The sequence below is a fragment of the Diadema setosum genome, chromosome 2, assembly GCF_964275005.1.
Source record: "Diadema setosum chromosome 2, eeDiaSeto1, whole genome shotgun sequence".
NCBI lineage: Eukaryota > Metazoa > Echinodermata > Echinoidea > Diadematoida > Diadematidae > Diadema > Diadema setosum.
The window spans coordinates 15,266,921-15,279,149 of record NC_092686.1 but is presented as its reverse complement, the minus strand read 5'-3'; the positions used below and the strand labels follow the sequence as shown (position 1 = coordinate 15,279,149).

Sequence of the window (12,229 nt, the reverse complement as noted above, 5' to 3'; positions counted from 1 at the left end):
TGTCATTATTATTGTGGGAATAGTTCACATTTGTTTTTAAAGTTCAAAATACTTCATGTTCACAGTGAGTAAAGAAAAAAAAAGAAATAATGATAATGTGTGTGTCTTCCACAGTAAGTCTGCAATTTCCTTGTGTGTCTGTTTTGTTTGTTTGTTTGTTTTTTGTTTTGTTTTTGTTTTGTTTTGTTTTGTTTTGTTGTTTTTTTTTTTGGGGGGGGGGTTAGGAGGTAATCCCATGCATTTCCACATTTAAGCCCTTTTTACACTTGTGTTTCTTGACCCCGGACTTTCTCTGACCCAGGACTATCGTTAGTCCCGTACCAATTTTTTCAGCTTTTTACCCTGGCCAATTAGTCCCATACTATCTCTTGTCCGGGGCTAAGGAGAAAACTGACCTTTTTGCACTCGTATTTCTTAGCCCCGGACTTTCCAAACCACATGAATACTCATGATTACGCTGTGCACTGTACACGTACACGCACGCACCGGCAGCACTTGATTACCTCGTTTCCGATTGGTCAGTGGGGGTCGGACTTCGTCTCCGTCGCATAGCCCCGGATTATTTTTTCGTTCTGTTTACACTCACTTGCTTGGCACCGCAATTTCGGTGCTTTGCGGTGCTAACCCTGCTATTTTGCAGGGCCAGATAGTACAGGATTATCGGTGGGGCTAGCCCACTTTGGCAAAAACGAGTGTAAACAGAAAGTGGGCTAACATAGCTATTATCATGTGAAAACGGCTTTCCAATACATCAATTCCTTTAAAAGTTACACGACATTAAAGGGGATATGGTTCAATAGGTTTTACAGCAATATCTAAGGGTTATAATGTCTCGGCGCGCAATTGCGTAGGTTCTGTATGTGGGGTTTGTTGTAGATCACTGCTATCTATTGATCAAATCTCATCGAAATCGGCGAAGAAAGAAAAAAAATTACACTTTCTATTCCTTATATGAAATAAAAATGTTTTTTTCTATTCTGTGTTACCAAACTCAATCCATTCAGCTTCCCATGTGAACAGTTTCTTGTCTTTTTGGATTCCCTCCAAGAACGTGAAATTAATCACAACTTATCTGATATTAAAAAGTTAAAGAAAAAACATTTACGTGACAGTTTCCTGTTATTGGAAGAGTTTAAAATGAAACATGGCTATCTTATTTTTTCATAACAAAATGAAGGGAAGTATCTGTGTAGTTCATGTCAGCCCATACTAGGTTACATCATCAATTCTTCAGAAATGGTCCCCGTGCACCCCCCCCCCAAAAAAAGAAAATCTATGATAGGTCAAAGGTCAAAGATCAAGTGAAATACATGCTCTCCTATTCGTCCAATTAAACCTAGGTCAAGGAAGGTGACCATTCAACACATTTGTGACAAACATGCCATTATAATATTTTGCCAATTTTGTGAAAATGTAATCACACATTGTCCACATGTACTATAGACCTATTAGGAGAATCATGCATTATGGCGGAGGCATACCAGTCGTCATAGCGACATTTCTAGTTTAATATTACAACGAAGATTACGACTATTATTAGCAGTTGGTAATTAAGTGGTGTACGAAGACTAACTCAAACAATACATCATTATATGAGTGGCTATAATGTACAATTGATAAAAACCCAATAAATCTTTTTTTTTTTTTTTTCAGGTTATACAGTGCGTATCAAAAAAAAAGGTAATCCAACTTTGGCGGGCTACTACTTTACAATTGTCAGCTATGGAGAGCTCAATGTTTTAATTCTAATGATATCACAAACCATCGGAAGCTATGCTGCCGGCTGAAAGCAATAACAAATTTACTTCTTGTATATTATAGAAAGAATGGCCACGCGAAAGTAACAAGATTAATGCTCTGTTACTGGGAATTTGAAAACAATAATGACATTGTTTCCATTCCTGTTGTGTCGTTGGTTGTTGGCGTGTTTCCTTTCAAAGAGTGAAAGTAGTAGTAGGTTAATAGATGTCGGCGTTAAAGCTTGTACAATATAACAATATTGGTCACAGTTTATTATTCCGAAGGTTCATTTTTTTTCCCCAAAGGTTCGTTATTCCAGAGGTTCGTCATGATATAGATAAACGGGCCCAAATTCGTTATTGCTGAAAGCAATAACAAATTTACTTCTTGTATATTATAGAAAGAAAGGCCACGCGAAAGTAACAAGATTAAATGCCCTGTTACTGGGAATTTGAAAACGATAATGACATTGTTTCCATTCCTGTTGTGTCGTTGGTTGTTGGCGTGTTTCCTTTCAAAGAGTGAAAGTAGTAATATAGTAGGTTAATAGATGTCGGCGTTAAAGCTTGTACAATATAACAATATTGGTCACAGTTTAGTATTCCGAAGGTTCATTTTTTTTTCCCAAAGGTTCGTTATTCCGGAGGTTCGTCATGATATAGATAAACGGGCCCAAATTTGTTATTGCTGAAAGCAATAACAAATTTACTTCTTGTATATTATAGAAAGAAAGGCCACGCGAAAGCAACAAGATTAAATGCCCTGTTACTGGGAATTTGAAAACGATAATGACATTGTTTCCATTCAAAATTCAAAATGGTCACCTTCCTTGTCCTAGGTCATTTGGGGATTTTAGGACTTTAACTTGACTTTGGCCCTTTCATAAGTTTATGCATTAAGTAATTTTCAAGGTATGGAGAAAAAGTGCAATTTTTGTATTGTGTAGAAAATTGTTACCATTTTCATCTGGCCTTTGACCCTAAAATTCATAAGAGAATCACTGTCAGGCAGAACATGCATAAATATGTACTAAGTTTCAAGATGCCATGAGCCACCTCCGAGACATGGAGGAAGAAGCAAGTTCAGCACTTTCTCTTGATCTTTGATCTTTGACCTTTTTGGCAAAAAAAAAAAAAGAAATTGCCAGAGAATCTCTATTTTGGGTTATACATGCATACACCAAGTTTAAAAAATAGTCCTGCTGGCATTGCATAAGTATGAGGGAAATAGTAAAATTTTGAAGTGTTGCCCTTGACCTTTGACCCCATGAACCCCAAATTCCCTAGATAATCACTTCCAGTCAGTACATGCATAATATATACTATGCTCCATGAAGATACCTTGAACAATATACAAGATACAGAGAAAAAAAGTAAAATTTTAACATTTTCACTTGACCTTTTCACATTTGACCTTAACCTTATCACCCCAAACTTTTACCAGTGAATTTTAATTGGGTAATACCTGTATACACTAAGTTTCAAGAAAATATCTTTAGGCATTGCAGAGATATGAGGGAAATAGTGAAATTTTAAGCATTTGACCTCGACCTTTTGACTTTTGACCTTGAGCATGTGCACCCAAAAGTTGATAGGCAGAATTTCACCCCCAATACACATACAACTGTACATGCCAAATTTCAGGGGGTTTTTTTTGTTTGTTTTGTTACGCTGTCCGCAAAATTCATTACGGACGGAGAGAAGGACGGACGGAAGGACGGACAACCCGAAAACATAATGCCTCCGGCACCACTTCTTGGCGGAGGCATACAAAAGAATCTAGATTACATAGGTGAAGTAATCTTTGAAGATATGTAAATATTGATATGTACGGTATTGAAACTGTCGTGTTGATTATCCTTATGGTACGTTACCACTCTCGTGGAATTCACTAAGCTGGGTCCACTTTCTCGATTCGCCCGAAATCGTGGTCTTACTCGGGGACTAATCGTGCTGATCATCAGATAATCAAATCTTGATGTCAGTCAAAGACATTGTGTTGATCGTAGTAATTTTTCGAACAGACCAATAATTCTTCTACGATCAACACGATTACCACCATAGACCTCAAGATGTGATAAGCCATGATAAGATCACCACGGTCACTCGTAGACTAAGAATCGATTTGTGGTAGATAGTATACAAGTATTAGCATATCGAGACTCGCGACAATGGCAACCTAGTGAAAGTGTTTAACGTGCAATGTCAATAATCTTTTGGGTATCAATAATGCACATTTATAGTTACTCTATCTAAAAAGGACCGGCGGACGAGTAGGGCATGGATATCTGAAAACATTGGATGGTGCATTTAATTCATGCATGAGTTAAAATGTTATTCCAGCGGAACTTACATGCGCTCTAAAAGTGGATTGCACGTCAGATGCGCCTATAGCAGATACACTTCAAATCATTTTAGCAACTAATTTCTGTGGAAAACATGAAAATATTGTATTCGTTGTGGTTAAACATTTACACTCTGAATATGTCTAATGTTTAACACATTAGTCATACACATACATCCTTGAACACAAACACACACAACGCAAAAGTATGCAAACCTGCATAAATATAAACGTGATATATATATATATATATATATATATATATATATATATATATATTTATATATAGATATAGATATATTATATATACATAGTTATAGTATATACATGCACACATACATACATACACGCATGCATAGTTAATGTTCCCTCAGACATTTCCCTCATGTTTTATAGATCCATGCATTAAGGTCTACTTAACCATAACATTTTTTTTTTCTCTCTCTCTCTCATTTTTGTATAATATTGATCATTAGTCACTCCTAACGGATTTAACAACCAAGTTTACGTTGTATTGCATTTAAATCAACCCATGTAATAAAGTTAAGTGCATGAAATCATTTTTTATAAAAAAAAAAAACCCACAGAATTTGAAAGCGACTGGATTTGACTTGCAACTATTCATTTTTATCAATGTCATTCCTTGGTATTTGTAATCTATCTATTAGTTTCTTGGCAATAATAAACGTATGAGCAATATGTTTAAAAACCATCAGGCGAACCACCAAAGAATGAGAACACGTATGTGCGATCTTATCTTAAAAAAATAAATTGATTTCATGCTAGAGCATGGTGAGAAATATTTCGCTTGTGCGGTATACATGTAACTCTTATTTCGACATCTAAATAAAGCATTCGAGTTTGATGTTCCATGAATGCATTAATGGCGTATTGAATAAATTCACGAAATTCATGACTGAGCTCATTTCACCTGCATGAATGCCTGTGTGCGATACTGGAGGTGTGAGTATGTGTGTGAAGATGATCAGAAGAATGAGAGTTGATGAAGAGAAGTTTGATTAATATCGATATGTTGGAAACCCCTATCCAGGTAAGCCCGTTTCGGCCGTCATGAAATTACACCTCTCGTAAGGCCTTCATTCTATTTGATGAAAAAAGACGTAAACTAAAAGTGAAGCTGAGTAGATCAAAGGTGATAGCGAATAAAAAATTTAATTTGTTTTCATATTCCACAAGATTTAATGATATTTAATCAATAATTTGGATGTAAGAAGTGATAGGGTCTCATACTTGCAATGATTATTATAGTATTACACGCGTTACGCAAGTGCGGCCGTCGACATTACCCTTAAATTTCTGTATAACCGTATTGAACCTTTTCCCTTTAATGTCGTGTAACTTTTTAAGAAATTGGTGTATTGAATAGCCGCTTTCACAGAATAATACTTATTTATGGGGTTTAACTTAAGGAAAATTCCGATGTTATTTGTAAACAGAAATTAAATGTATGGAAAAAACATTACTGAAATCTGTATTTCTTGGGAAAAATGTATAAAAAAAATCCTTCCTTCCTTAGTATTTCATAACAACAACTATTTATTACATAAAACGGGGTATTAACTTGTAGGAAATCTAATTCTCTTTAATATGATACAATTTTTATGGTGATTTGATATTCTTAACTAAAGTTATTCAAAAATAATCCGTATCCTAGCAACGGGCGGCGGCCATCTTAGAAGTATGCAAATTAGACGTACGCGCAACCCTTTTTTCCGCTGGCGACAAGCAGATTCGCAAAATACAGGTTCTGACGATCTTCGAACACATCGTAGATTTTTTTTTTTGGGGGGGGGGTGCACGGGGACCATTTCTGAAGAATAGTAACCCAGTATGGGCCGACATTAACTACACAGATACTTCCCTTCATTTTGTTATGAAAAAATAACATAGCCATGTTTCATTTTAAGCTCTGAAAGGCCATTTAACAAGTTCTTTATTTCTTAGGGCTTTTAGCATAAGATTCTTCTTTTTTTTTTTCACTTTAATCTTCCAATAAGAGGAAACTGTCACGTCAAATTTTTTTCTTTAACTTTTTAATATCAGATAAGTTGTGATTTTGGAGGGAATCCAAAAAGACAAGAAACTGTTCATATGGGAAGCTGAATGGATTGAGTTTGGTAACACAGAATAGAAAAAAAAAAACATTTTTATTTTATAATATAAGGAATAGAAAGTGTAATTTTTCTTTCTTTCTTCGCCGATTTCGATGAGATTTGATCAATAGATAGCAGTGATCTACAACAAACCCCACATACAGAACCTGCGCAATTGCGCGCGGAGACATTATAACCCTTAAATATTGCTGTAAAACCTATTGAACCTTATCCCCTTTAATGTCGTGTAACTTTTAAAGGAATTGGTGTATTGGAAAGCAGTTTTCACATGATAATAGCTATGTTTGGGGGATAATTTTAGGAAATTTCAAATGTTATTTGTAAATGCATATTAGATGTATGGAAAAGAATATTATAACCAAATTCCGTATCTTTTTAGAAAAATGCTAAAAAACATAATTCCTTCCTTAATATTTCATGACAACAACTATTTATCCCATCAAATGGGGTATCAGCTTGTAGGAAATTTAATTCTCTTCAAAATGATACCATTTTTATGGTAATTTGTTATTCCTAAATAAAGTTATTCAAAAATAATCCGTCTCCTAGCAACGGGCGGCGGCCATCTTAGAAATATGCAAATAAGACGCGCGCGCAACCTTTTTTTTCGCTGGCGACAACCGGATTCGGAAAATACAGGTTCTGACGATCTTCGAACATATCGTAGAATTTTGTTTTAGGGGGGGTGCACGGGGACCCTTTCTGGCTGCTAGACTAAGAGTGACGCTCATTTGTCTGGACCATTGGCCCTGAGAAGTGTCTATCTTTGCACAGAGGAAACTTTTCTCATGGAGTGCCAGTCCCATTGCCATTCCCACTGGACTTTCCCAGCTTATATTTTGTCTAAAAAATGATGTTCTCAGCCATATTGCAGTCACCTTTGACCTTTCACTTCTATTCTTGCATTTTATATCAACTAAGTGTCTTTTTATTGTTTTTCTATTCTTCCAACCTTATTTTGTGACTGCCAAACAAGAGTACATCTTAGCTGTGATAGGAGTTAACTTATCGAAGGTAGTTTACTCACGAAAGAACACAAAATAGGAGTTAAGTTACCAAAGGTACTTCCCAAAAATGTGCCATCAAGAAAAGATACAGAATTATGCATGATGAAGGATTGTATTTGAAAGTTACAAAAATCTAATCATCTCTTGAAGTATGATATAAGATGAGAATATTAATATGAGAGAAAACTTAAAAGCAACAACTACGAAACACTCATAAGAAATAAATTACATGCTCAAAAGGTCATTCAGGCAACTATCTCTGTTCATGGACATTTTTTTTTTAATCTGTGTAACATCATTTCATTAAATCACAAACTGTCTTTCAATGTAAAATTTTGAGTGAAACACAATTTTTTTTAAATAGCTAATGAAAGAAATTCAAACTTACATTTCTGCTCTCGTAATACCGGGGGGTTTCGTGTGTTCGTTTTTGTGCTGGCAGTACCCCCATGTCACAGAAATCATCCTAGGACCCCAAAACCTGGTTATGAACCCATCCTGGGTGCCCTTTTTAGGTGGGGCTCATGAATGTCATGCAGTACATTCAAAACCCATGTCATTTTCATGAAACTTGATCAAATTGTAGAAGAAGGGTTACTTAATGCCGAAGAAGTGTAAAAATTGGGGGTTCTTTTGCTCGTTTATGTGCTAGCAGCGCCTCTGTGCAACAGAAATCATTGTGAGACCCCAAAATCTGATCAGGAACCAATGCAGGGATACCCTGATAGGATGGGTTTATGAATCTCATGCTGTACACTCAAAACCCCATGGATGTATTTAAAAAACAACAACAACAGTTGTCAAAATTGCAGTAATAGGGTTGAAATATATTCAGAAAGGAAGGTCCATGTGCGTTTTTGTTATATTTCTTATTTCCCTTGGCCAGCGCATAATGATATTGTATTGGATACAAGTGTGGAAAAAATCCACACTGACATATTTGTTTGTTTGTTTGTTTGCTTTTACCCACTTGCTGTAATTGTTCAGAAAGTGATACGGGAGGAAGAAGAAGTAGAAATATAAGGATATGGGAGTTTTGACATTAGTCTGTCCTCCAAAGGAAAAAAAAAAATCTTAATATGATAGCATTGATTGTAGATTGCATTTGTTGGTTGTTGCAGTGGTTGGTACAGTGTATGTTGTATACTATGGCGATGTACCTTGAGTAACCCCCCCCCCAAAAAAAATAAAAATAAATAAATAAAAATAAAAAAAAATAAAAAATTACAATTCTGTGAATCACCTTTTGTTGCACTAGATTTGGTAATCAAAATTAATATCTGAATAGTAAAAGTGCTAAATACAGGTCTGGTAATACTTTTGTGACTTGTCATTTGTAACCAAAAATTAAAAAAAAATATTAGTAATAACAAGTTTAGTTCTAACTTAGATCTGAGCACAGATAATCAGATAGTTTTTAGTTGTTAATGTAAAGATGAAAAGTGTGCCATATGTTTTGTTTTTTGTTTTACTTTTTTGTTTTGTTTTGTTTTAAACACCTAGTCTAGTAGACCAGTAGTCCCTGAGCGAGGCCGCGGTGGGAAGCTGTCGGGTATCCATACATATCACACTCTAGCTCGATCTACTAGTATCTCGGCTCAGCTCATCAGTGATCAACTTGCGCAGCTAGAATGTGCACAAACATATCTGAGGAACGTCCTTAAAGACTTGGGGTGGTATTCTGAAATCCATCCTAGGAAGAAATCTATTCCTAAGTGGTATTCTGAAAATCTTCCTGAGTTTCTTCCTAAGTCTGTTCATAAGTTTTTTTCCTAAACTTAGGAAGAAACTTAGGAAGGGGGCGGGAGTATGCAAATTTCTAAGGAAGAAGTTGGTATTCTAGAATGCACTTAAGGAAAGAATTTTAGGAAGATATTAAGGAAAGCTCCACCCCTGTCCGAAGTACGTTGTTAAGATAAAGCAAGCTGCAAACGTCGTGATAGGCGCATGTCATTCATTGTGTGCATCGTGTACTTTGATGCGTGATTTGAGCATGAGAAAGGGAACATGCCGCACACATGTGTATTTAACCGTACGTCATAAGAAACTTGCGATTTTCATTGGTTGGTTCCTTATGATAACGGCATTTTGTATTGGCTTAAGAAAGGATGTGGGTGGGGATAAGGATGGCCTAATTTGCATTAAGAAGTTCCTAGGAAGAAATTTCAGAATACCAATTCTGTCTTTCTTAAGCACTTCCTAAGTTTCTGACTTAGGAAGAAACTTAGGAAGATTTTCAGAATACCACCTCAGATATTTTTGATGAGCACTTATTTGCTCATGTTAATTTTCTATCTTTCTGTCACATGTGATCTTCCAGACAAAGTAATCTACAAAAGTATGTTCCAGCGTGCTTATGTACTTTATGCAGTTAAAAGTGTGATTTTTACGCTGCATTTGATTTGGTTCTCCATTTCAGCACATTGAAAGAGAGAGTAAAGTGCAGCAGGATTAGGTCTTTTCTGTTGTGAGAGCATGAGACCTGATTACTGATGTGCTCTTTTCTCAAAGATCCTTGGTACCACTTGTAGTTAAGCACATAACTTCTCTCAGCACTGTCAAGCATGACATGAAATGAAAGCAATGAGTTTCTCCTCCATCTACATGTCTATCACCTCTTTGGTTTTATCAAGGGAAGTTCAAGGAGGTGGGTTCACAACAGTATACTGTAAAACATGATATATTCGCGGCCTGAATTTTTCGCGAATTGGAGCCGACGGCCTTTTTTGCGGCATGAAATTTTCGCGAATTGCCACTGGCATTCAATGCATATAGTGTAGACAAGAACTTTCGCGTGCATTTTAATTTCGCGAATCTTGGCGCTCGCGAAATTCGCGAAATTAAAATGCACGCAAAAATTCCTCGTTTTACAGTATTCCCTGTGAACCCATGTTTGATGCCAGCAGACATTTGAAGTATGTGCCAAACTGGATCTCCCTCACTCCCTCAATTGCTCAGCAGATGGTGGTATCAAAGGCACAAAATGCACTCGTTGAATTCTTTTGGGCTTCCCTAGAAAACTGACAGCTGTTCGAACCTCTTTGGTGTTATCTGGGACGTGACGTGTTCACCAAGCGCGGTCTGGGTGCAATAGTAGGCTGGCGCCAGTTTATCAACAGATATCAATGCCACATAAATATAGAATGAGGGCAAATTAATATTTTGCAATGTTCATTTGAAATGACCTGGAAACTTCTCAGTGGAATTCCCCCAATGGTTTGATTTACACTGTCAGGAACCAATATTGATTTATCCCTTTAGCACACACAGTTGTCCTTTTAATGGACCTCTTAAAGGTCCAGTTTATCTTTGGGAGTAGTGATACAAAAAATTTTCAAGATATCACATTTGATGCATAAGTGTAGGTCTGTTGTATCACAAAACATCCTACCATACAAAATTTTTGGACACATTTTTATTATAACTATTGTTCACTTTTTGTGTATTTAACAACACTTAACATCGATTACACGGATTCAAATTTTTACAGTGGTTGTTTCTAGCCCTAACTCACATTTTAGAACTCTTTTAAAGCACTAATGCTGGGTTTTTGTTTCATCTGCAAATGGTAAATTATGCCTTTAACCCTAAACAGGCTGAGCTTTTTTAACTCTACTAAATGGAAGGGGGGTGGTTAGCTGATGAATGAAAATGGTATGACTGGGAATTTAGTTTTCCACAGGTCATCCTTCTGTTTTTAGTTTGCTGAACAAATCTTTCCAAAAGCTGTTTGAATTCCAGATGCAAATCATTCGTGTGTATGTACAGAAAGTCATTGAGTTACTAAGAACTGTTCACACCTTTGATGAAACTCTGTTTCCACTGTATCCAGGGTGACTTTGTTCACAAGCACGATATTTTTCGCAGATTGGGACTTGAAGGACAATTCTGCAAGTTGTTGAATTTGCGATTGGGAAGCAAATAGGATGAGAAAGAACTTTGATAACTTTGCTTGGAGTGACTCAAAAGAGGTTTTATTTTGCTCTTTTTCTCCTTTCAGGTGTTTTTTGAATCAGCCAAAAAGTCAGCCGTTGCATCATGACAGTGGACCGCGTGGAGCGGTTGACATCCAAAATCTTCGTCCATCACATCAGCTGCCATGTTGAGAGACAATTCATAAATTGCTTATTGCAATTTTGCACATGAAAAGCGGAGGAGCGGGGGAAAAATACAGCAGTGCAAGTCTGTAAATAGAAAAAGTTATTTTTCAGTAATTATTCGTCTTTTCCTTACAAGTGGATGCCAAGAACAGCTGCCGACATTTACAAGCCATTATCAAGTCCGGTCATTGAAGAGAACGTGGTGGCCCACGTACACTTAATGAGGAAATCAAGTGGAACATTTGCATAACATTTGCAGGACAAGTCAGAGAATAGTGCAATTGCAAGTCGTCTGCCGTGGTTCATCAAAATTTGCCTCAAGAAAACAGTGTCCATGTCAGAACTAGAAAGTATAAGCAACAGGTTCTGGTATCATTATGCTTTTTTTTTTTTCTTGGCCCTCTCATCATGATGTAATATTATGTTACTTCTTTGTTACCTCTTAGTTTTTTAACTTTGGTGAGTGCAGACAGAGATTTGAAAATGAAGATGATTTTTTTTTTTTCATGCTTACCTTAGTTGAAGATACCTAGTCCATCATTACTTACAGAAAAGTTTATGTTGTCCTTTGAATAAAAAGGGACAAATGGTTGAGACAGTGTTGTTTGTGCATCTGCCAAGAGCTTCGTTCAACTGAAAATATGCAGTGAATTGTGAATCAACAGTACATTGCCAGTGCGAATCAGTCTTTATGTATTTTGCTTTGCTTATCCTGCATTTTAAACGTCATCCTGCTCTTATCCCTCCCAAGCTGTAGACAGTATATAGTTGTTTTATGCAGGGTCAGGGGCGTCTTTGCAACGTGTGGAGGCATTGTGTAATTTTTCTTCAAAAATTGTTTAGATGATGTGACCAGGAAAACATAATCATATCACCTTTGTCCATGGCATCACTGCAGGGTATT

At 36.4% G+C, this 12,229-nt stretch overlaps 1 protein-coding gene across 1 annotated transcript in view; it reads left to right on the top strand.

Moving 5' to 3' along the window:
• LOC140246180 (exportin-T-like) overlaps positions 1-11,712 on the top strand; it is a 99,298-nt gene extending 87,586 nt beyond the window's left edge. Inside the window, exon 22 of the mRNA XM_072325619.1 lies at positions 11,226-11,712. Within this exon, the coding sequence (XP_072181720.1) occupies positions 11,226-11,267 (42 nt within the window). The 3' untranslated portion in view covers positions 11,268-11,712. The remainder of the gene's footprint in view (positions 1-11,225) is intronic.
• Positions 11,713-12,229: the final 517 nt, after the last annotated feature.